At 34.3% G+C, this 25,813-nt stretch overlaps 1 protein-coding gene across 2 annotated transcripts; it reads left to right on the top strand.

Annotated features, from left to right (window-relative positions):
• Positions 1–4,259: 4,259 nt before the first annotated feature.
• LOC137399319 (ATP-binding cassette sub-family C member 2-like) lies at positions 4,260–25,804 on the top strand. 2 transcript variants are annotated; one of them, XM_068085383.1, is made up of 23 exons: positions 4,260–4,340; positions 4,755–4,813; positions 5,166–5,355; positions 7,605–7,702; positions 8,104–8,326; positions 9,604–9,741; positions 11,045–11,191; positions 12,003–12,087; positions 12,729–12,922; positions 13,005–13,181; positions 14,621–14,800; positions 15,044–15,203; positions 16,480–16,580; positions 17,595–17,826; positions 18,077–18,247; positions 18,418–18,557; positions 18,689–18,888; positions 19,007–19,145; positions 20,276–20,409; positions 20,733–21,003; positions 21,873–22,039; positions 23,282–23,476; positions 24,800–25,804. In XM_068085383.1, exons 1-23 carry the CDS (start codon positions 4,311–4,313, stop codon positions 24,912–24,914), a joined length of 3,546 nt encoding a protein of 1,181 aa, XP_067941484.1. In that variant the 5' UTR covers positions 4,260–4,310; the 3' UTR covers positions 24,915–25,804. The 2 variants fall into 2 exon arrangements, with proteins under 2 accessions (XP_067941484.1, XP_067941485.1); XM_068085384.1 differs by lacking the exons at positions 4,260–4,340; positions 4,755–4,813; positions 5,166–5,355; ... (2 more) ...; positions 9,604–9,741; positions 11,045–11,191 and adding an exon at positions 15,856–15,970 and having other exon boundaries at positions 12,030–12,087; positions 15,044–15,188; positions 16,436–16,580.
• Positions 25,805–25,813: the final 9 nt, after the last annotated feature.

Genomic DNA, 25,813 nt, shown 5'->3' with positions numbered 1-25,813 from the left:
TTGTGTGCAACATTTCCTAACTTTTATAGTTTTAATCTATGGTGGTTATCAGATATTATCACAGAATCTCTCTGGTTCACTGGATTATGTATCCAAGAAGGTTTTTAGGTAAAAATAAATGTGATTTTGTCACCTTTTCCTCATTAGCGCCATTGTAAACACCAGTGCAGCCAAGCATTAGGTACAATACAATGACGTAAAGTCATGCTATTTAAGTCTGACAAGGCAACTAATGGGAATAGCTATTATTGGCCAATCTAGGTTTATATATCTATGATAATCTCATAACGATCACTTTTAGAATGCATGTTCTTTGTTCTCGCTAAGTGAATATGAGACAATAATGCTGACATTTTTTGGTGGAAGAGTCAAATATCGGAGTTGGCTGGTTAAATAGAAATTATAAATTATATCACAAATAGAATTCAAAATCCTTTGATTTACCTTTACTTTAGTAGCACGAGAATCATTGTAAAAGATTATGAAAAGTGAACCAGGTGTTGTTGTACCACAGAAACAAGGAGTTGTCCGCTTACGGTTTGGTAAATTGTGTTGAAGTTGTAAGTCAAACAAGGTCTTAAGGTTAGTGTATAATAGTAGTTGGAGACAATGTATTGCACTTACTTCAAGCTTTCTTTATGCTCTACATAAAAAGGTTTTACCAGTTTCAATTCTGATTTTCAATAAAAAACATTATTTAAAAACAATTATGCAATAGTCATCTTAGCAAGAAGAATTTGAAGAGATGCATCTTACAAACTGAGGCGGATGATTTTTTTACAGTAATCAAAATATTGATCATTGATAGCAACTTGTCATATACAAAACATTATCTGCTAGGTTACATATAATAACTGGAATCAATCTAAGAATGGTAAGAGTACAGCAAGTAGTATTCACCATTTTATTGAATTTTTTAAGTTGTTTCAAATTTAGCTAAATTTCGTAATGAATACGTAATGTATTGTAAAGTGTATTTTAGAAAACATAGTAAAGGACATAGTAGGTAGTTTCCTGGCAAAATAATTGAAACGCATCCAGTTTTTGTAGCTTATCTTTAGAGTTGAACACAATTTGTTTAAAAGACTCTAGTATTTGCTATGCTAGATACAATTCACTGTTTTTTCCTGTTTTCATTAAACACACTCGTACATGAGAATGTAGAAATATATGAATGTTGAAAAAATATATGTATCGATAAAGTATATATTGATAAAATAAAATACATATATTGATTGATGAAATATATATATTGATTAATAAAATATATATTGATAAAATATATATATCGATTGATAAAGTATGCATTGATAAAATATATTGCATTCCACTGATTTGATGATCTGATGCTCATGTAAACTTGAAAATTGCAGCTGTTTCCATGCCTCTTAATATGCCTGAACATCTACAACCTTGGATACCTGCACCAACCAACTCTGCATATCTCCACTATATCTTCAGTTCTCTCCGTAGCTACTCTGGTGAGGAAACCTGCTTCTACATGTAGACAGTATTCAGTTTTCACATTTCATTCCATGAGAGTTGTGTTCTCTATTCTTTATATCTTTAGGAGACCTCTCGAAGCTGCTGGGCAATCCTTAACTTACCCTGTAATGTTATATCATCTTTTGAAGATTAATGTGCTAATTGTATTGATGCAGTAGTAACCCAAAAATAAAGGTAATCTTTACCTGTAACTTTGTCAACAGGTGTGCGCAGGTGTCCTAGTTGATGTCTATAGGAGATATGGACAATATACTAGCGGTCTGCTGTGGATTTACTGGCTTCTCTCGGTATTCTGTTCAGCTCTGCGAACATATATCTACTGGAAGAGATGGTTGTTTGTAAGTTTTGTGCAAGATTACATATATATTTACTTGGAAGGATGTGTTTACATGTACATGTGTCATACATACATATAGTTTATAATTCACCATATGGCTAATAACTCTCTCTTTCTGTTTGTTGTACGCGTAGGATGGACAGGAAACTGCAAAGACATCAGCTGTCCTCTACTCTGTACTTGCTTTCTTAACTTTCATTGCTTTTTTACTCTCATCTATGACAGATGCCTCTGCAGAAGTTCTAGAACATTCTAAGGTACGTTAGGATTTGTATTAATGCACCTCTTGTATCGCAATTAACAATTAGTATTTCTTGAGTTTAGAAATGCAAAAGAGTATTTGTTGTTTTAGAAATTTTAAAAATACTTTATGACCATGAAACTTGCAATTTGTCATCTTATATACAATAACTCTCTTTGTTGTTGATTCAGTAGTTTGTAGAGACTTGTGTAACGACCTAGGCAAAACTATTAGCAAGATCTTTAAACAAAACCAATGTGTTTATACCTATTCCAATGGTTATTCCGCAGGACATCTCTCCAGAGGTGACAGCATCCTTTCCTTCCTACATGACCTTCTACTGGATGCAGCCATTAATGAGCGCTGGTCACAGGAAAAGACGAGAAGGTTCAGGAATAGAGAGGGAAGATCTCTACCAACTCTCACCACCTGACAGGGTTAACAGCTACTATCCTCAGTTTGAGAAGGATCTCCATGATAAGATACGAAGACACTGTACAAGGTAAAAGCCTGCTTCATAGTTGCATCAGCTGGTTAACCTCATATACATTTATATATATGGAATAAAGTTATTTACATCATATGTACATGGAATAGAGTTACTTACCTCTTATATATATGAAATAAAGTTACTTACATCATATGTATATGGAATAGAGTTACTTACATCATATGTATATGGAACAGAGTTACTTACATAATATGTGTATGGAATAGAGTTATTTACCTCATATGTGTATGGAATAGAGTTACTTGCCTCATATGTATATGGAATAGAGTTACTTACCTCATATGCATATAGAATAGAGTTACTTACCTCATATGTGTATAGAATAGAGTTACTTACCTCATATGTGTATGGAATAGAGTCACTTACCTCATATGTGCATGGAATAGAGTTACTTACCTCATATGTGTATGGAATAGAGTTACTTACCTCATGTGTATATGGAATAGAGTTACTTACATCATATGTATATGGAATAGAGTTACTTACATCATATGTATATGGAATAGAGTTACTTACATCATATGTATATGGAATAGAGTTACTTACCTCATATGTATATGTAATAGAGTTACTTACATCTTCCTAAATTTGTAATAGAGGCATGAAGCTCCCACAAGATGGTCAAAACATTTAACAATCCTGCTAAAGATGTTCGCTAGCGTATAAAATTAGAGAACGAACATAATTTTTAGAACATCTGGCTTCTCAGAACAGATTGTCGATGTTTTACAGAAATATCAGATATAGTGAAATATTTCACCAAAGTGAAATCGGAAAATTGTATCTTGCTTTACTTGTCAGAGTTTTCTCAATAAGATATCTACTAACTGATGGCACATGAACTAGGCTCTTCCAAAATCAACTGACCGTTGGTTTGTTCCTCGAAAGATCTGCTATAGAATTTCACTTCCTCCATTATTTACAAGTCTGGCAGAGTAAACCATAGAGGAATTATTACAAGCGGATAGCCTTTGTCGCAAGGTTGAAATATTATGTTCAGGCTCTAAAGGGGTAGGATGTTTGTGTTTACCACTCTTCAGACTATTTACCCTGACATGTTTATACGGTGTTGATAAGAAACTTCAAATATAACTTTCTTGTCGATCAACTACAGCCAAAGAAATGCTTATTAGGATGTGAAATGAGGCAGAGCTAGTAAAGAAATGAAGCGAGGCCAATGTATAAATGAAGTGAACACGATGTTGACTCGGGTGGAGGCTAGATTCTCCCTACATAACTGGTCTGACTTCTGTATCTGGTTGACCATTCTCAATATCATATTCATATTGGTTGTAGGCAATTCATAAAAAGTCATACTTATATGCGACCAAATTTGATTACACAGTAATAAAAGTTATGTTACAGGTTCTGAATTCATGAAGGAAATGATTTGAAGTTAGAAATGAAACTATGAATTTATAAACAGAAACTGAGAGCTACATGTTAAGATAAACTATAAGAATCTGTTATCTTGGACATTGATTGGCATATGGTCAAGATATATGACAGTACATAATCTTTATCACAACATATCATTTGACTTCATTTTGTACTCCAATTGGTTTATTAATAAAAAAGACTTAATGAATTCTTTCAGACGCAAGCAAGCATTCCGACCTGCGGCTAATGATAAGTTAAAGGCTGAGAAAGAAATAGTCAAAACTTTCTCAGAAGGAAGCGGCAAGGAGAATGGGTCACCTCTTATTGCAGTATTAATGAAGCACTTTATACCTATGCTCTCATTGGTTAGTTTTCCAGCCTCTAGCTTATGAAATGCTCTCATTCATTTTTCAATTTTTGGCCTTTAATTATCTCATTTTACCATGACATTCACTGGCATCGTAATATGAGTACATTAGCTGAAGGAAATGATTGTTTTAACGCATTACAGGTAGATATCAGATGAAATAAGTATTTTTTGTAAGGGTATCTAGCTGAAATATTTCATGAGCTGCTCAATCATAAGAAAAGATGCTGCCAGATGAGTAGCTTTAAAATAAAAAGTTAGAATATAAAGTTAAAATTTAAAAGTAAACCTAGTTTGTCTCTATTTGTCTCCAACAGCATGTTGAGCAAGTAGTAACCACCTAGTAATAGTTTGTTGCTGAGAGACTTGACAGTCGCTATATGAATTATAAATATTTCCTGTACTCTTACAGGGCTGGTTTCTAAGCATTGTTGCCAAGTTACCAAAGCTTCTCAACCCCCTGATTTTATGGTAAGTAAACTAAAATGGTATGTACCGACATGATGGTTACTTTACTCGAACTCACCATAGTACGTAAATTGTTTGCTGAGAGTAGCCTGTGATCCCTTCTTTGTGTTCGTTTATGAAAAACACATTTATACAGGTAATTCGCGTTGGTTGTTTTTAGATCTGAAATATTTTACAAGTTTTGATTGCCGAAAATTTAGACTTAACAAATACTGTGCACCACTAGCTATACCTATATGTCTCGCATTGTTTGAATTTGTGAGCCAAATTTGATTGGTTATTACATTTTTTAGCCCAAATGTGATTGGTTATTACAATTTTTAGCCCAAATGTAACTGGTTATTAAAATTTTTAGCTTGCTTATCACGTACGTGGAAAGCCTCCAGACGGATATGCCAGAACCTCTATGGAAGGGGATCTTATATTGTTTTCTTTTTCTGCTTGCCTACTTCTGTGGTGCTATCTGCTGGAATGCTCGCCTCATGGTCAACTTGAAAACACGAACGAGAATTCGATCTGCTTTAACTGCAGCCATATACAAAAAGGTATGTCTCCAATTCTGTTCCCTTCGTTCACGGCTCTCTTACAAAATAGAGTTATTTGAACGCCATGGCGCTCTATTTTTCAACCCTTTTTTAGAGTGGCATTCTATCAGAGGTGACATTTACATAAAGGGTGACATTGTATTTTTCAAATAGCTCGTCAGAAATTTGGGAAGCTAAATTTAACTCTTTCACGGGCGAAGCGAATACTGCCTATATTTTGCACTCTCTCTAGTAAAGCAACATTAATCTTTGTGTATGCCATAAATCTGCTATGACTTACCTTCAATTTGTCGTAGATCTCTAAATAAATATGTATGGAGAAGCTGAGTCATATCTCTCATACACTCTCAGACGCATGCGCGCTAAGAACTAGATATAGTGTGAAAATAGTCGTACAGATTCCATCGGAAATGTACACCGTTTTTCACATGTGTCAAGGTATGAAGTCCGAGTTAAACAAAAACTACTATTAGCCTGATACAGTTACTAATTATTTCTATGGTGCTGAAAGTGCTTTTTCTTTCAATGTTTGAAACAAAAACCTGTAAGCTTTGGAATTAGAAAACGAACTTTGATACGGACAGCAGCTACAAGAGAATTAATTGTTATTGGTGTAATCGAGGTGTCATTAGCACCATTTTCAAACACTTCAACTAATCACTTGCTATTATGGGTTCATTAAATCAAAGAATGTCAAAGTTGCGATCAAACAGAGATGCCGTTCAAATAAAGGTGGTGTTCAAATAAAGGCATAGACCTATTAACTATATGTATAAAGTATAATTAATAGGTCTATGAATAGAGGTGTTCAACTGCTTGCTCTATATATGTATGCAAGCATTCTTATACGTATACAGAAATGGAAACACATGAAACTGAGAGCTGAACAAAAGATAAGCAAACATTTAAACTTTATTATACTTTATATATATATATATATACACTTCATTCATACTTCTACCCATGCACATATACTTCTACCCATGCACACATACTCCTACCCATGCACATATACTTCTACCCATGCACATATACTCCTACCCATGCACATATACTCCTACCCATGTACACATACTTTTACCCATGCACATATACTCCTACCCATGCACATATACTCCTACCCATGCACATATACTCCTACCCATGCACATATACTCCTACCCATGTACACATACTTCTACCCATGCACATATACTCCTACCCATGCACATATACTTCTACCCATGCACATATACTCCTACCCATGCACATATACTCCTACCCATGTACACATACTTCTACCCATGCACATATACTCCTACCCATGCACATATATTTTTACCCATGCACATATACTTCTACCCATGCACATATACTTCTACCCATGCACATATACTTCTACCCATGCACATATACTCCTACCCATGCACATATACTCCTACCCATGCACATATACTTCTACCCATGCACATATACTTCTACCCATGCACATATACTTCTACCCATGCACATATACTCCTACCCATGCACATATACTCCTACCCATGCACATATACTTCTACCCATGCACATATACTCCTACCCATGCACATATACTTCTACCCATGCACATATACTTCTACCCATGCACATATACTTCTACCCATGCACATATACTTCTACCCATGCACATATACTTCTACCCATGCACATATACTCCTACCCATGCACATATACTCTTACCTATGCACATATACTTCTACCCATGCACATATACTCCTACCCATGCACATATACTTCTACCCATGCACATATACTTCTACCCATGCACATATACTCCTACCCATGCACATATACTTCTACCCATGCACATATACTTCTACCCATGCACATATACTTCTACCCATGCACATATACTTTTACCCATGCACATATACTTCTACCCATGCACATATACTTCTACCCATGCACATTTACTTCTACCCATGCACATTTACTTCTACCCATGCACATATACTTCTACCCATGCACATATACTTCTACCCATGCACATATACTCCTACCCAAGCACATATACTCCTACCCATGCACATATACTTCTGCACATATACTTCTTATGCCATTGGGTAAAATAGGTCAAAATACTGGACAAACTAATTTGTTAATAAGACTGACCATGAGCTATATGTATAAAAAAGTATATTATTCCGTAGCCCAGAGAGTTTGCAGCTATGACTCGTATTAATAACTTCATGGTTCTCAGTCAAATACTGAGTGTATCACAATTTTAGTCACTATCTCTGAGCGCAGATGCCCGGCGTGTGTCGAGCACTGGAGAAATAGTCAACCTGATGGCTGTGGACACAAAGAGAACGCTAGGATTTTTAGAGTAAGTAGCATAGAGTGTGTATGCATGACTGTACGCCGTTTATACAATCTTGCAAGTTAGTTGACAAAATGCAATCTGCTGACAAGATAAACTTGCGATGATCTGTTACAAAAGGAAGAGTTGTCTTCTCTTTTGTTATACTTCATATGCATTGCTAATCATAGACTCACTCCTTTTTTAAATAGATGTACTTTTATAGCGCAGCACAAGACTAGTGTACTCCTCATCAATCATCTGAAATCATATGCAATCATTCACATATATTTAGCACTTCAAAACCTTTAGTGTTCATTTTCGAGAAGGCCTTATTTTCTTCTACAATTTGATTTGTTTAGTCTTGTCGACTTATTCTGTCATTTGCTACACGCTGACAATGAGCTCTTGCTTTTTGTATCTTGTAGTCGTGTTTGGATGTTCCTGATAACGCCTCTACAGCTCGTTGTTGCTATGTTTATATTATACCGAATGCTAGGCAACAGCGTCTTTGCTGGCCTCGGTATTCTTTGCTTAGCCACACCCATTTCTTTTGTCATTGGCTACTTCCAAAGGAAACTTTGGTTGGAGACTATGAAAATTAAAGACGAGAGAATAAAGCTGACTAAAGAGATGCTGTCTTCTATCAAGGTATGACAACTGCTAATATTATTATGTTAGCTTCTGAACACACTCAAGTCTTCTGTCAATGTCTGACAATTGCTAATATTATTATGTTAGCTTCTGAACACACTCGTTTTCTGTCAAGGTATGACAATTACTAATATTAATATGTTAGCTTCTGAACAAACTCAAGTCTTCTGTCAAGGTATGACAATTACTAATATTAATATGTTAGCTTCTGAACTCAAGTCTTCTGTCAAGGTATGACAATTGCCAATATTATTATGTTGGCTTCTGAATCCACTCAAGGCTGGATTTGGCTGCAACATGATCCCTCACCGCAGGTCTTAGAGGTAGATCCTTGCAGATGATATGACACATAACATGCAGTAATAATTGTTGTGTGCTGAAAACATACAAGCCTTTTGGAATAAACGCATAGTAACTTGAAAATTATTTCATCACAACCTCAATCACTTCCACCACTATTAGGACCATGGTTCTTTGTACTTTTCCCGTCTCAATTGCTATTTTTTCTGAGGTTTTGATATTTAGTGGCCTTTCCTGTCTTTTCATCGTTAACATTTACAACTATTGGGCAGAAAATGTTGATCATAGTGAGTTGTTTTTCGCATCATCGATAATTAGTAATTGCAATAATTATAATTATTATTATCAGTATAAATTTTATAAGCCGGCACCTGAAAACCATTGTATTTAGTCTTTGCTATTAATTGTACAGAGGTTAGTTGCTGTTAATTACATGATCTTCTAAAGTATCTTTTTTTCTAAATATACTTATTTTTCTTACAACTTTCACCTTTATATGTAAATAAATATACTAATGTAAGAGTCTGCACATAGCAGCTAACCTACTTCATAGACAATGATATATTTAAGGAGTGTCACTAGCAAAATTGATGAATATTTTCAAATTAAATTTTTTTATTTGTATGCCCCTGTGTGCAGTAGAAGGTTTTTTTTTCAAATTGTTGCATTTTATTGACAGCAAGCAATGTAAGCTCTAGAAAAAAAATTTTGTCGTTGCAAACCTGTAATATAATTTTATTTAAAAAAATGCTGCAATGCATTCCTTACTACAACCTCTTCATTTGCATAACGAAATGCTAGAAATCTTGCGGTAAGCTAGCAAGTTAGTATATCAACTGAGCGCTCGCCAAGCTACATGTATGTTCAATTATTATAGTATCGTTTTCTTTTATGTTCAATCAATAAAGAGTGAGAAGTTTGAGCTTTGCTACTGTGAGAAAGTGTATTGTTTCAATGTACACTAAATATTGTAGGTAATAAAGCTACATGCTTGGGAGCCATCATTTGAATGCAAAGTTACAGCACTGAGAAACAAGGAAGTCAGCAAACAAAAAGCAATAAACATTCTTACAGGCTGCCAAGAGTCTCTGTATGATATCGTGCCAGTCCTGGTATGTATAGATGTAAATAGGTCATGTACAGATGTAAGTAGGTCATGTATAGTTGAAAACAGGTCATGTACAGATATAAGTAGGTCATGTATAGATGAAAGTAGGTCGTGTATAAATGTAAATAGGTCATGTATAGATGTAAATAGGTCATGGATGCATGTTAATAGCTTATGAATAGATGTAAATAGCTCATGTATAAATGAGAATAAATTATGTATAAATGTAGGTAGGTCATGTATGCTTAAAATAGGTCATGTATAGATGTGAATAGGTTAGATGACTTGCTGCAGCTCAATGGGATTAAACTGAGAGTCAATTAAGTATGAAGGCAGAAAAAGAAATGCATTGCAAAAAGTAGTGTGAAAGAACTTTTAAACCTAGATTATCTATGAAAATCAAGGTCCGACTTTTGAAGCATTTGTCACAATGAATCATTAATTATAGCGTAAAACATATCTACAAGTCAGAAGGAGCAAACACAGTTGTGTTTAAACAACTGGTTTCTTGGAAGTTTTTTTATCTTCTTTTTATGATTTGCTTCTTACATTTTTCATCTCATCACCAAAGCTTTAGCAGGTCTATACAATACAATATTTTTTCTATTCATATATCATGACTGATACTATAGAATGAGCATAAATAGCTAAAACATCTTTTTGGTTGCTAATATCAAAGATCTCGTAAAACATTGAAAAAACTGTTGACCTTGTTGGTAATCCAGGTTTTTTTTGGGTGGAATAAAATATGACACCAGGAAGATGTTCTCAGACTAGTATTCTGGTCAAAATTTAGCATGCTGAAAAGTGGGTAGTTTTTATCCTCTAAAATCTTATGACAATGCTTATGACAGCTGTTTCAAACAAACCATTTAGGTAGACAAAGTTTGGCAAGGCAGATCTGATAGTCAATATCAGGCATCATTTTGGTCATAGCCGGCATCATATTAGATTTTTATTTGTACCTACTTGCTATATTTATATATTATCATATTATATTATATTTGTACCTACTTGCTATATTCAATAAAATAAAAAAAGAGAAAATAGTTGCATGTTAGAGCCACAGGTTTAAACGACATAAATTTGTATGAATTTTGACAATCAGGCTCTAAATACTGCTGAGAAAGTCAAGTTTTTAATGTGCAGACGATTGATAAATTAAGACGAGTTGATGCGCTCAGAGGTTAGCCAGGCTGGAACTAATGAGTTCAGTCATTATCAGAATGGTTTTAGATCTTGCTATTTTGACAGACCACATGTGAACAGTAAATATGACTTTAGCTGAACTTGTGAACTCTTTGTAGGTCATGGTGGTAACATTCGCTATCTATACGTCTGCGAGCCCCGACCACAGGCTGAAGGCTAGCGTTGCATTTGTATCACTTTCATTGTTTGACTACATCAAAGAACCTCTAGCAGTGATGGCTCAGAATATATCTTACTTTATCATGGTGAGATTGTAGATTACAACTTAGATATAAGTTGATGACGACTTAGAATACGACTTAGAATATGTCTATTATAATTGCTATTATAAACTAACTCAAGAAATCACAGTATTGAGATGAGTATGACAATGTCTATTAATAAAGAGAAGACTCTTTCAGAATTGCACTATGTAGTACTTACGTGTAAGTGTAAATATAGCATTCTAAAGTAGCGAATTCATAGGGTAGGTGACTAAAGTAGGTGACTAGAGTAAAAATAAATAGATCAAGTCTAGCATTATTGTGTAAAATAGTAGAATGAGAGTCTGAGTGAAGTTAAATAAAATGGATTGTCATTAACCATAAGTTGCTCAGATTAAAATGTAAAATGTTTCAGTACAGCTACATGTAGTATCATTAAAAATTGTGCAAAATTGAGGAAATGATTTGACAAGGAATACAACTTGTATGATATACACGGTAAACCCAACACTCATCTTTTGCAATATCAATATATATTCTGTACGAAATAAACTGCACTACATACTAGACAACAAGTAAGAGTACTGAGAGAAGTAAGAGTACAACAAGTAAGAATAGTGAGACAAGGATCTTTGGTGGGAGCCTTTGTCATGACTACACAAATTTTTATATAAGGGCAGAGGGACATTTTAAATGGTAACTGCATTTTACAAACATTCATTACAGATACTGTTACGTATACTCAGACATATTACATTTATGATACATACAGATACAGTGATGTATTCTCAGATACACTACATTCATGATACATATAGATGCATTTATGAATACTCAGACACGCCTCTTGCAGGCCTCTGTGTCTATGATGAGAATGGCGAAGTATTTAATGAACGATGACTTGGAAGAGAATAATGTTATATTAGACCGAAGTTCAGGTTGGTATTTGTTTCAAGTCATTCCTGTAGTAGCCAGCCTCTTCTTTCTGCTCACATAATTTCTTTTATTCTCTTATCTCTTTTTCTTTAGAAGGTTTGCTTCCTTGCGTTGTCTCATTCCTTTTTCTTAAGAAGGTTTGCTTCCTTGCGTTGTCTCATTCCTTTTTCTTTAGAAGGTTTGCTTCCTTGCGTTGTCTCATTCCTTTTTCTTTAGAAGGTTTGCTTCCTTGCGTTGTCTCATTCCTTTTTCTTTAGAAGGTTTGCTTCCTTGCGTTGTCTCATTCCTTTTTCTTTAGAAGGTTTGCTTCCTTGCGTTGTCTCATTCCTTTTTCTTTAGAAGGTTTGCTTCCTTGCGTTGTCTCATTCCTTTTTCTTTAGAAGGTTTGCTTCCTTGCGTTGTCTCATTCCTTTTTCTTTAGAAGGTTTGCTTCCTTGCGTTGTCTCATTCTTTTTCTCTACGCCTTTCATTTTATTACTTCTCACATTTTTATTTTTTTTCAGTGCATACTTTTTATTTGTTCTCGTTGTTCCACTTTACACAAACAGCTAAAAGTCATCTGACCGCATTCAGAACCGTTAACATACATGTTAGCGGTTATTGTTAACACAGAAACTGTTAACATACATGTACCTACATGCAGATTATGGTATTGAGGTTGTTGATGGAACCTTCTCTCATCTACGAGATGCGCCCCCCGTTCTCCATGACATCTACCTACAAATTAAAGAAGGTTCATTGACAGCAGTTGTTGGCTCTGTCGGAGCGGGTAAATCCTCGCTCCTTTCTGCCATAACTGGTGACTTGCACAGACAGGAAGGCTCAATTACTCGTAAGGTAAGAACCAATCACTGAGTACATCAACAGTCATTACCTCTTTTATTTCTAAGTTGTTGTCTACCACTTAATCTTTTTACAGGGCTCCTTAGCGCTGGTTTCTCAAGAGGCTTTTATAGTGAACGCATCCATAAGAAATAACATTCTATTTGGAGAAGACTATGATGAAGAACTATACAGACAGGTTATAAAGGACTGTGGGCTTGATGAAGATTTTGAAACGCTACCGAATGGTGACAGATCAGTCATCGGAGAAAAGGTTGGCAACTGACAAATCTTGCTGGTGTACTTGAAGATAGAAATCTTTTAGATTAATTCAACCATAAAGTATTAAAATGTTTACAACTTTACTTACAAACAGTTCGTATGATTACAGAGTATAAATACCTCTCAGTGAGTTGAATGTTTAATATTACTTTACTTACAATGATTCCATATGACTACAGAGTATAAATATCTTTCAGTAAGTTGAATGTTTAATATTACTTACAATGATTCCATATGACTACAGAGTATAAATATCTCTCAGTAAGTTGAATGTTTAATATTACATGACTTACAATGATTCCATATGACTACAGAGTATAAATACCTCTCAGTAAGTTGAATGTTTAATATTACATGACTTACAATGATTCCATATGACTACAGAGTATAAATATCTCTCAGTAAGTTGAATGTTTAATATTACATGACTTACAATGATTCCATATGACTACAGAGTATAAATATCTCTCAGTAAGTTGAATGTTTAATATTACTTTACTTACAATATTTCATATGACTACAGAGTATAAATATCTCTCAGTGAGTTGAATGTTTAATATTACTTTACTTACAATGATTCCATATGACTACAGAGTATAAATATCTCTCAGTGAGTTGAATGTTTAATATTACTTTACTTACAATGATTCCATATGACGACAGAGTATAAATATCTCTCAGTAAGTTGAATGTTTAATATTACTTTACTTACAATATTTCATATGACTACAGAGTATAAATATCTCTCAGTGAGTTGAATGTTTAATATTACATTACTTACAATGATTCCATATGACGACAGAGTATAAATATCTCTCAGTAAGTTGAATGTTTAATATTACATGACTTACAATGATTCCATATGACGACAGAGTATAAATATCTCTCAGTAAGTTGAATGTTTAATATTACTTTACTTACAATATTTCATATGACTACAGAGTATAAATATCTCTCAGTGAGTTGAATGTTTAATATTACATTACTTACAATGATTCCATATGACGACAGAGTATAAATATCTCTCAGTAAGTTGAATGTTTAATATTACATGACTTACAATGATTCCATATGACTACAGAGTATAAATATCTCTCAGTAAGTTGAATGTTTAATATTACTTTACTTACAATGATTCCATATGACTACAGAGTATAAATATCTCTCAGTGAGTTGAATGTTTAATATTACTTTACTTACAAGGATTCCATATGACTACAGAGTATAAATATCTCTCAGTGAGTTGAATGTTTAATATTACTTTACTTACAATGATTCCATATGACTACAGAGTATAAATATCTCTCAGTGAGTTGAATGTTTAATATTACTTTACTTACAATGATTCCATATAACTACAGGGTATAAATATCTTTCAGTGAGTTGAATGTTTAACATAACTTTACTTACAAGGATTTCATATGACTGCAGGGTATAAATATCTCAGGTGGACAAAAGCAGAGAATCAGTTTGGCTAGAGCTGTATACAGTAATGCTGACATTTACCTCCTCGATGACCCTCTCAGCGCTGTCGATATTCATGTTGGCAAACATATATTCGAACATGTCATCGGACCCAATGGACTTCTTAAAGACAAAACTCGTCTCATGGTAATATAATCTTGAATTTAAAATTCTGGTTGCTAATTCTTGGTATCTTTAAAAAACTAAAAATAGACTTGAATTTAGTGTGTAGTACAAAAACATTAAGAAAAATCATAGGTATTTTATTTCTTTAAAGATATTATTTCGTCATATTTTAGTACACTCTACATTGTGTCTGCAATGATGAGCCTTTTCTATGACTTTAAAAAGCTAAAATAAAGACTTCTATGAGAAATCTTGATGCTTCAGGTAACACATGGCATGCACTGGTTGCCTCACATGGACGAGATTTATGTGATTGACAATGGAAGATTAAGTCAACTTGGAGCATACAACTTATCGGCTGCTAACACCGCACACTACCCAAAGTACATTGAGTCATATTTAAGAGATGGTAAGAGCCGTCCGTGTGTATAAACAAACATAATTTTGTAGCGTGCCATACTTTCCTTCTAAATTAAAGAAGGTGTCGTTTGTGTTTAGTTAATTTAGGACTGCTCAAATGCTTTGAGTGTGAATAAAACTTATTGTTCTAATAAATAATAATAAAAAATAATTAGGAGATGTTTAAAAAATCTTATCCAATAAATATTAAAAATGTATGCGGGAAGCATAAACACCATAGTAGTTTTTGGCACCTAAATTCACCAAACACCCCTCATTACATTATTATATTTGGTTCATGCAAGCAAGTTAGAAACAACTGTACTGGGACCTGTCAGCAATGTGTTAATTTCTAATTGCTGATTACTGAATTGTACATCTTTTCTTCTTTGTCAAGAAGTAGCAAGCTTTTTCAAATTCACGAGCAAAAACATATCCAAATCCAGCTTTAAGTAAAACTGTTTTGTCAAGTCACCCTTGTGAAGAAAGAGTAATGATGTACATTTACTTTTGCTGGCTAGATTATGCTCTAGACTCTATTTGGGTTTAGATCATTGTTTCGAAGGAATTTTAAAAACTTTCATCAGCTTGTTTATAAGAAAATTATAGCATTTTAATTGTGATTTAAAAACTACAGTATATCTTAACGATTGTTTCCATATTTAAATTTCATCCAGATGAAGCTGCTCAAGAATTGCTTAACAACAAAAATGTGCTTGGAAAAGAAAAAGAACACATGGACAAGCTAAACAACATACAGCTGCCAAAGTATACGCTAGAAAACTTTAAGGAGTAAGTATACTTGTACGAGACATGATACAAAATTAATTAAGTTACAAAATAATTCTGTTATATCTACACATGGAAATTTTGTTTTTGTTTTTATTTTTGCAAACCTGTTTATTCATTGATACATGTACTTTAAGTCTACTTATAAGTACATGTACTTCAAGTCTACTTATAAGTACATGTACTTCAAGTCTACTTGGATAAAATAATCAAAGTTGTAATGTCATTAGTCTATTGTTAAAGAGAACTTTCAGTATCTCAGTCTGTTTTTAAGACATTTTTAGAAGTAGTCTGTAAAAAAATAACTGAAATCAAAACATGGAAAGCCATGAAAGAAAGCAATTTTATAGAGGGATTTTTTGCAAATGCCAACAATCCCTGTGCGTAAACCAGTTCGTATGGTATAAATATGTATAAAGATTTGTAAAAATGCAAACTGAACAACAAGTTGAGCAAAACATTTTGCAGAAAAAGAAAAAGTTTTAATAAAAACATCAAAAAGGAGCAAGAAGCTGGTGATTCAGTATCGATGACAAGTCGGTCTCAGAATGGGTCAGAGGATGATAAAGACTCGGACGTATTTGACGAACAGGAACAAGTAAAAATGGGAAATGTAAGTCTCATCTTGAATGATAATTATTATAGTAACGAATGGTGTATACTGATGAGTATTCGCTTCAGCTACTAAATGTTGACAACATTAAAAACATCATTGAATTGAATTTGTAAAACTAATTGCAATTAGTTTCACTTTTTTGACAGTTATAACTAAACTATTTGTAAAAAGATTTGATTCAAAAAAATAACTAATACACTTAATTTTAAAGAATACTAACACATTATGATCAAAGATGACTACAAGCTTATACTTGAATATAATTAGTACATTATCCTTTAAGTTAGTCAACACATCCTGTAAGGACGGGTAAACCTTCTTTCAAGTTGGCCAACAAATCTAGCTCAAGGAATGACTAATATATTATCATTCATGTTGACCATCAAATTCTGCTTAAGGAATGACTAACACACCATCTTTCAAGTTGACCAACACACCTTGCTTAAGAATGACTAACACACCTTCCTTCAAATTGGGCAACACGCCTTGCTTCAAGATCACTAATACATCTTTTTTCAAATTGACCAACAAATCCAGCTCAAAAAATAACTAACATATTTCCCTTCAATTTGGCAAACATATCCTGCTTAAAGAATAACTAACATACCTTCTTTCAAATTGGATAACATATTCAGTTTAAAGAATGACTAACACACCGTCTTTCAAGTTGCCCAATAAATCCTGCTCAAGAAATGACTAACACTCTACACCTTAATGTCTAATACGCTTTGCTTAAAGACAAATGACGCACCTTAAATTTAATAGCAGACTATGTTTAAAGGTGACTAGCACAGCATACTTGACATTTCTGTTGGGCTTTTTTATAAAAAAAATCAGCCTATTAAAGCCATGGTGTTAGGCATAGTCTTTCATGTTAAATCACCAAATTTCAAGACATTTGATTGAAGCATCTGTGTTTGCGCAACTGACCAAAAAACGCGCGCACATTTGGCCACGGCTTAAAAAACAGTCAGAATTGTACCTTATTTGCTTGAACCACTCTCTATGTAGGTATCATGGAGTGTGTACAAAGCATATCTTAAAGCCATGGGACTAAAGATGGTGTCCATCTGTGTACTCTGTATGATCGGATCAACCGGTCTAGACCTAACCTACAGCATCTGGATAAGTAAATGGACAGGAGATGAAGTGTTTCAGAACAGCAGTCAAGCTAGTACTGAGCAGAGAGCGTCTGCCATGGAGAAATACCTGATTATCCTTTCTTTCATCGGTCTCGGACAAAGTGAGTTCAAGTCTTGACTAACATGCAGTAAATATTGTTATTATTCTTTCTACAAGTTTTTGTTCAACAATAATGAATGCTAAAAGTTGTGTACAGCAGGTAAAATATGTTATGAGAGCATCAAATGATGAGCAATGCTTAAAGAGACATGGTAAGTACTACATAGACACATAGACACATAGAGTGCATAGAGTGATGTAATGCATGTAGTATGATAATATTTTTCAAAGAGTTACACTCTATATTTCAGTGTTGACGGTGTTGAGTTACACCCTACTAGCTGCCTACTGTTTCTGCCAAGCTAGTAGCAACCTACACAAGTCTCTACTTAACAACATACTTAAGGCTAAGATTCTTTTCTTTGAGATCAAGCCACTAGGAATGATCCTCAATCGCTTCTCCAAAGATGTCGATATTGTTGGTGAGTGTGCACGAAAAGTAAGGTTCTAAAACTTTCAGTACTTGTACTATTTTGGTATGCATTTACTGTAAGAGAAGTGCAATTGTAGTAAAATAACCAAAGTCAAGCTCTGTATGCTCAGGCATTTAACTTAAAAACTGAAAAAAATCATCATCAATGTGCTTGCGCAGATAACACGGTGGGATGGTCTGTTCTGGACGTGAGCTCAGTTCTTGCGCTACTGGCAGCTAGCGTTGGTGGAATCGTTTATGCTACGCCTATGTTTGTGTTAGCTATAATCCCGATGGCAGCTTTTTACATATACATTCAGGTGAGTATAAAAATATAATTGTTATTTATCACCATTTCTTATGATGTTTTACAGATTCCGCTAAATCTTTTCTCTCGAATGAATGTCAAATTATATTGTATACTCAATCACATGTTTTGCTACTCTTGCAGAGATTCTACATTTCAACGGGAAGACAACTAAGAAGACTTTCATCCAAGGCATCATCGCCAATATACGCACATCTGAGTGAAACAATTAATGGCTGTCAGACTATTAGAGCCTTTGGGCACCAGAAAAGGTTTATGCAGGAGAACATCGACAACATAGAAAAGCTCAATATATATCAGTACTACAAGCAGTCGGCGAACATGTGAGTCATTTTCATAAAGTTACTCATCGGTGTTCACAATAACTTTATACGTTTCTTGTAAGACTTTACAGACACTGACTATTTCAAATAAAACTGTTTTCTTGATCTCTGCTTTTAGTTGGTTGGATGTTCGTATGTACTTCTTCAGCGGGTTGCTAATTTTTCTGACAGCGTTATTCTGCGTTATATCTATGGAGATACCCATTCTTCACATGAGCCCCAGCATGGTTGGACTAGCTCTTTCTCTTGTACTGCAGGTTGGTTGCTGATTGGAACTAGTGATCAACAGTTGTTCAATAGTTAGTAATTATCAATTAGTGACTAACACCTTGTGATGAACAGTTACTTATTAACAGTTAGAAATCAATAGTTAGTAATCAATAGTTAGTAATCAATAGTTATTAATCAATAGTTAGTGATCAATAGTTAGTAATGACTAATCAATAGTTTCTAGCTTAAGACTTATCTATCAGGTTTTCTCTGTGCTACTTCTAGATTTCTTGTTGTTGCTTTACAATGCATTACTTGAACAGTAAATTAGTGGATTGCTTAGAAGCTTGAAGTAATGAACCCAAAATATATCTAAAACAAATTCTTATAGTACTAAATTTTCTACTTCCATCATTTATCACAAAAAAGCAACATTTTCATCTGTTTCATTATTTAAAATTTCTATAATTCTACTTATTCATATGCTTTACAAATTTTGTATTTCTTTCTTAGCCTTCTATACTTTTAAAAACACTAATATATTAATTACATACAACACATGTCATTCCTTGACGGCTCTGTCACTTCCACCTTCCTCCGCTGCATTGGGTCATAGACGGGTCATGTTTCAGGTGTCAGCAGTATCAAACGCTTTGTCGACGTATCTCTGACAAACAAACAATTTTTATCACTTCAAATCAAGTCTCAAGCAATACCTCCTTGATTCACTTGAACAGTCGTTGTGTATTTTTTCATCTAAATAAATTGACTAATTGCTAACCAGGACCCAGCGCCATGACTAGTTATGCTTCTGCACATGTGGGTCCTTATTGCTTTTTCTTCCTCTACTATGTTCCACTGTTATGTACTTTTTTTCAATGAAATGAAACATGCAAACAAACAATAGTTAGTAATCAATAGTTCGTAATCAATAGTTAGTAATCAATAGTTAGTAATCAATAGTTAGTAATCAATAGTTCGTAATCAATAGTTCGTAATCAACAATTGAGGATCAACAGTTAATAAACAGCTGTAGGAAATATACTGGTATTGATCACCATGATTTATTGATCAACAGTTATTGATAAATAGATATATGTCACATATATTCTCTTCTTTCATTTCTAACTATCATAATAGAATGTAACCTTTATAACCTGTATAGTCTTACTATCAGGTGACAGAGAACCTTGCGTCTATTGTATGGACTGCGAGCAAGCTCGAGACAGACACCGTCTCAGTTGAAAGAATAAAAGAATATGCAGAAGTCGACACAGAATCTGATTGGACGACAGATGCCAACCCTCCCAGGTATCAAGTCAACCAATAAGTAACCCAAAAATTTGAAGTCTCATTGGCTGTAAAGCTTATCTAATAATGTAACTAAATTTGTAAAATGGGAAATTTCTGCTCATGATACACCCACTTGAAACTATGAAATCTTCAAGTAAGCAAACTCTCAGACAATTTTTGCAAAGCAGTTCGCATAGTAGAAACTTACTGGTACGTCATGGCATTATCTTGTTCTTTTTTTACTAGTGTTTTGCTATCCTGATCATAGTCAGCAACTCTCTGATCTTACTTGTCAGCTCTGACAGGCCTTCTAGTTACTAGGAGTTCCAATATAACTACAGCAACTGGCCATCCGAGGGAGGAATTGAGTTTAGCAATTATTCATCCCACTATTGCCCTGAGCTACAACTTGCTACTGATGACATCAGCTTGACGATAAAGCCTCAAGAGAAGGTCGGAGTTGTGGGAAGAACAGGATCAGACAAATTCTCATTAACGCTACCCTTATTCAGAATGTTGGAGGCTGAGAAAGGAAGCATTAAAGTGGATGGGGTAGACATATCTCAGTTAGGATTGCATAGACTTCGTAATAGTCTAACAATACTGCCCCAGGTATGTATCGATGTCTATATAGAGGTACTAGTGTTTATACTAAAGTACTAGTGGTTATATAGAGATACTAGTGTCTATATAGATGTACTATTGGCTATATAGAGATACTAGTGGCTATATAGAGGTACTTGTGGCTATATAGAGATACTAGTGTATATATAGAGGTACTAGTGGTTATATAGAGGTACTAGTGGTTATATAGAGGTACTAGTGGCTATATAGAGGTACTAGTGGCTATATAGAGGTACTAGTGGTTATATAGAGGTACTAGTGGTTATATAGAGGTACTAGTGTCTATATAGAGGTACTAGTGGCTATATAGAGGTACTAGTGGTTATATAGAGGTACTAGTGGTTATATAGAGGTACTAGTGTCTATATAGAGGTACTAGTGGCTATATAGAGGTACTATTGGCTATATAGAGGTACTAGTGTCTATATAGAGGTACTAGTGGCTATATAGAGATACTAGTGGTTATATAGAGGTACTAGTGGTTATATAGAGGTACTAGTGGCTATATAGAGGTACTAGTGTCTATATAGAGGTACTAGTGGCTATATAGAGGTACTAGTGGCTATATAGAGATACTAATGGTTATATAGAAGCATGCTTCTTTAAAAAAGCTAAAGGCTTTTGCACTAATAATAAATAAAAAAATAAGTCAACCAACCACAGCTCACTGTTTTTATAGAGTTTGGAATTTAAACACAACATAGAGCTTGATATAGAAAATCTAACTATATCGTCCACTCTATGTAACAGAAAATACAGCCAGACTCCTTACGTGATAAGATGTCACTTTGATGAAATGATTCAGTACATACTGTAGCTCATAATACAGTGAGTCTAGAACTGTAGCATTCCTGCAGGATCCAGTGCTGTTTTCCGGAACCCTCAGAGAAAACTTAGACCCTTTTGCTGAAAGCTCAGATGAAAAACTCTGGAAAGTTTTGGAACAGTGTAAACTTAAAAAGTTCGTTGTTGAACAACCTGGACAATTATCGGTTGAATGTCGAGAAGGAGGAAAGAATCTCAGGTAATTTCTGTGAATTGTTACATGCAAACATTGCTCAAGTAAAAACAATATTCACTTGTTTCTGCAGTCAGTGGGTTTACCAAGCTTAGCTTTTGAAACTTGAAATGATATTTTGGTTATAATGGTTCAAAGTGATGGAAGAAAAGTTACCAATTACCTGTACGTTAGTGTAAGTTACTCATGCAATACAATTGTTGTTCAGTGTAGCAGTTTGGTTGCAGGAATTTGTTGCAGTGTCAGCACATACTATTTATATATGAGAATGATTTGTTCTTTTCTTTTGTTATTCTGTTAATCATCTTTTAAAATTTCAGTTAACACGTTTGATCTTTTAGGATGTCTTCTAGTATAAGGACATCCTAGGGATTCAGCCAAGCTTCATAGAAAATCATAAACTATTTAAAAATTAACACTTAAAATTTATTGCTGAGCACGTTTTAATTAGAATAAAGTGAGAGGTCATTTTTCTTGCTATTTTTGATGGCCTTGAAGCTGAATGAAGATCTCCAGTTTTAGAGTCAGTCCAGACAGAGATAGTACTACAAGGCTGAATAATCTTTGTTGAGATGATGGCATGAGTGATTATTTGGTGCAAATATGCTGTATGATCACTCAGTGATGTTCTCGAATCAGAAAAACAGTAATGAACTCTGCTGCAGCAGAAATGCTGAGAATAATTGCGATTGGCCAACAGGCAACAGAAATTTGTCAGATGATACAACAAAGGGTGTCAACTGGAGCAGACAGGACATAAGATTAGATAAACTTTACAGCCAATGCAACTTCAAACCCCTAGGTTATTCGTTGGTTACATTTACACTGGCCATATAACTTCATACCTGGCACGGTTGACATCTGTCATCCAGTCAGATTCTGTGTTGACTTCTGCATATTTCTTTATTCTTTCAACTGAGCTGCAAGGTTCTATGTCACCTGATGGTTGCACTTTACAGATTATAGAGGTTACTTCTAATATGATAGCTATACACAAAAAAGAAATTCTAAATGACATACTATATATATTAACATTAGTACGAGTACTACTACATGTATTACTACTACTATTACTACTAGTATTACTACTAGTATAAAACATTAGCTGTACCGACGTTACGTCGAAACAAACCATATAAATTTCAGCTCTTCTCTGTATTTTCATAGCTACCCCATTTAATACGAGAAAACAAAAGCTGAATTGACAGCTACTAGCTGATATTCTGTTTAAAAAATTCTTGTTTGTAGTGTCGGTCAAAGACAACTAGTTTGCTTAGCCCGAGCACTTCTTCGCAAGACTAAGATCCTTATAATGGATGAACCGACTGCAGCAGTTGATATGAAAACAGATGATTTTGTACAGAAGACAATCAAGAGTAAATTCTCAGATTGCACTGTGTTGACTATTGCCCACAGGCTGCATACTATCATGGACTGTGATAGGTTAGTAAATTACTATCATGGACTGTGACTGGCTAGCAGTTTGTCATCGTGATCTATGATAGGTTAGTTGTATGCTATCTTGGTTAGTTGTCTATTTTCCATACTGTGATAGGCTAGTTAATTGCTACCATGGTCTGTTATATGTTAGTAATTTACTGGGCTGTACATTGATAGGGTAGTTGTATTGTGCCATGGACTGGGAGTGGCTAATACTTTACTATTATGGACTGTGATAGGTTAGTAGTATACGATCCTGTAAAGGTATATAGTATCCTGTATAAGCCAGCTATATATTATTATGAACTGCAATAGGACAGTTGTGTACCAATCTTAAACTGTGATAGATTAGTAATTTATTATCAAGTATTGAGATAGGTTGATTATACACGATCACGCATTGTGATAGGTTGTGGCTATATACTACCATGTACTGTAATAGGTTAGTTGTACACTATTATGAACTGTATATATATATAGCTATTGCTAGCTAAATGTACAGCTATTACTAGCCATATACTACAGTGTATTATGATTGGTTAGTCATATGCTATCAGAGACTGTAATAGGTAAATTATTTATGGATTATGATACATGTAGGTTAGTGATTTGCTATCATGTACTAGGGAGGGTAATTTATATACTTTTATTAGTTGTCACAAGATAGGCATGTATTACAATATTTTGCAATAGATTTGTAGTGTTCCATCAAAGACTGGCAAGTGAAGTCTATACCTACTATGTTGAACTGTGAATCGCTAGGCTAGTTATATAGTATCACATACAGTGATAGATTATTTTTGCTGTCATGAGCTCTTAGATACAAAAATAAATTACTATTTTATGTATGAGGCAATAAGTAATATATTGACATGCTGGCATGAGATTGTCTGTCTACGTTTCAAGGAGTGCGTAGTTTCACTCGTGTACCTGGTGTCTATGCTAGATGAAGTGTTAAATATTCACTCAAATGAAAATAGCCTTCTGCTAGTTGCAAAAAAGTTATTAGTCCAACTGAAAATAACAATGATCAGCTGACAGTGGATTTGTGTTACCTCATCCGATATTAGATGTTGCTATAAAACTATGTGATATTCGTATTAGTTTCTGCAATCTATTCAAGTTGCTAATAAATAGCAAAAATGACTAATCATCTTATTTGCATTGAAAACATCTCGTAGATGAATTTCAATGCATGTTTATGCTTCATATTGCAGTCTTTGAATAATTATTACTTTGTTTTAAGAAATATGCAACAATTGTATTTGGTAAGTAGCAGAAAGTTTTTAGAATTTGCATTTATTATTGGCCTTTTCTTTTTTGTAGAATTCTGGTTATAAGCGAAGGTTCTGTAGTTGAATTCGACAGCCCAAAGAATCTGCTTGCCAATCAGAGGAGCATGTTTTACACAATGGCTAAAGATGCAGGAATAGTACCTTGAACTATCTCAAACATAACTTTGTTCTAAAGTTTCCCTCAATTACTTTCGGAAAATATCTACCCACATTTGAATTTATCTCTTTGTACTGAGTAGGCCTACTTACTCGTATTCATAGACTCACTGTGTTATGTTTTATAAATATTTCATCACTTGTGATTAGTGCTTTTGTTTAGCAATTTCGATCAGTTGGTCAGTGGTTACATTATTACTACGCGTAAATGTCAACGGCTCGACGAGCATAACATCAATCGTTACTCTACATTTATAACAAGAAGTTGTTTTTTCATTCCGTAAACGCACTAAAACGTTCGGTAGCTATTCTCCACAATTAAATAGCGCTACAAGTACCGTATACGTGTATACTGAAAAGAAAAATACTTTCCGCGTGCATCGTGAAGTCAATTTAGCGAAAAACCGAAAGCAGGCTAATTCTTTCGGTTGGCGTAAGGAACTCGATCTATCAGGCGCAAAACGTGGGTCTAGATTTTGCTGCCAAACCCTTTCCAAATGATACTCTTACGTAGTCGGGAATTTTATTTGTTCCATTGATTTTAAAGCGAAAAATGTAAGTAAGAAAATTGTCAAGAAATCTTCTTCTAACTTCGCTTCATCAAGGGAACCATTATTTGGATAGTACCAAATAACCATTTTAAAAACCATAGTCTGCTCTCGCCGCAAACTTTGGTTACAAGTGGCCAGAGCCATTAGAATGATTTGCCACACAAATATTTATTGTTATGCTCATTACATATTTAGTGTTAACAATAAGGCATGTTAAGATGCATAAGGTGTTAACAATAATTATCTATTTCAACTGCTCATTATGGCGTTTTTTCTGCATTTGCGGTGCATGGATTGATTGTATGTACAATAAAGTTTTTTTTCCAGAAGTTACCCTT

Source organism: Watersipora subatra, chromosome 7, assembly GCF_963576615.1.
Source record: "Watersipora subatra chromosome 7, tzWatSuba1.1, whole genome shotgun sequence".
Taxonomy (NCBI): Eukaryota; Metazoa; Bryozoa; class Gymnolaemata; order Cheilostomatida; family Watersiporidae; genus Watersipora; species Watersipora subatra.
The sequence above is the reverse complement of the archived record's forward strand: the minus strand, read 5'-3'. Positions and strand labels throughout refer to the sequence as shown.

Coding starts and splice junctions, on each gene's coding strand:
- LOC137399319 (XM_068085383.1), top strand. CDS start 4,311: ATGAAGCACTTTATACCTATGCTCTCATTG. Junction 4,814..5,165: donor CTCAACCCCCTGATTTTATG/GTAAGTAAACTA, acceptor TAAAATTTTTAG/CTTGCTTATCACGTACGTGG. Junction 23,477..24,799: donor ACTATCATGGACTGTGATAG/GTTAGTAAATTA, acceptor TCTTTTTTGTAG/AATTCTGGTTATAAGCGAAG.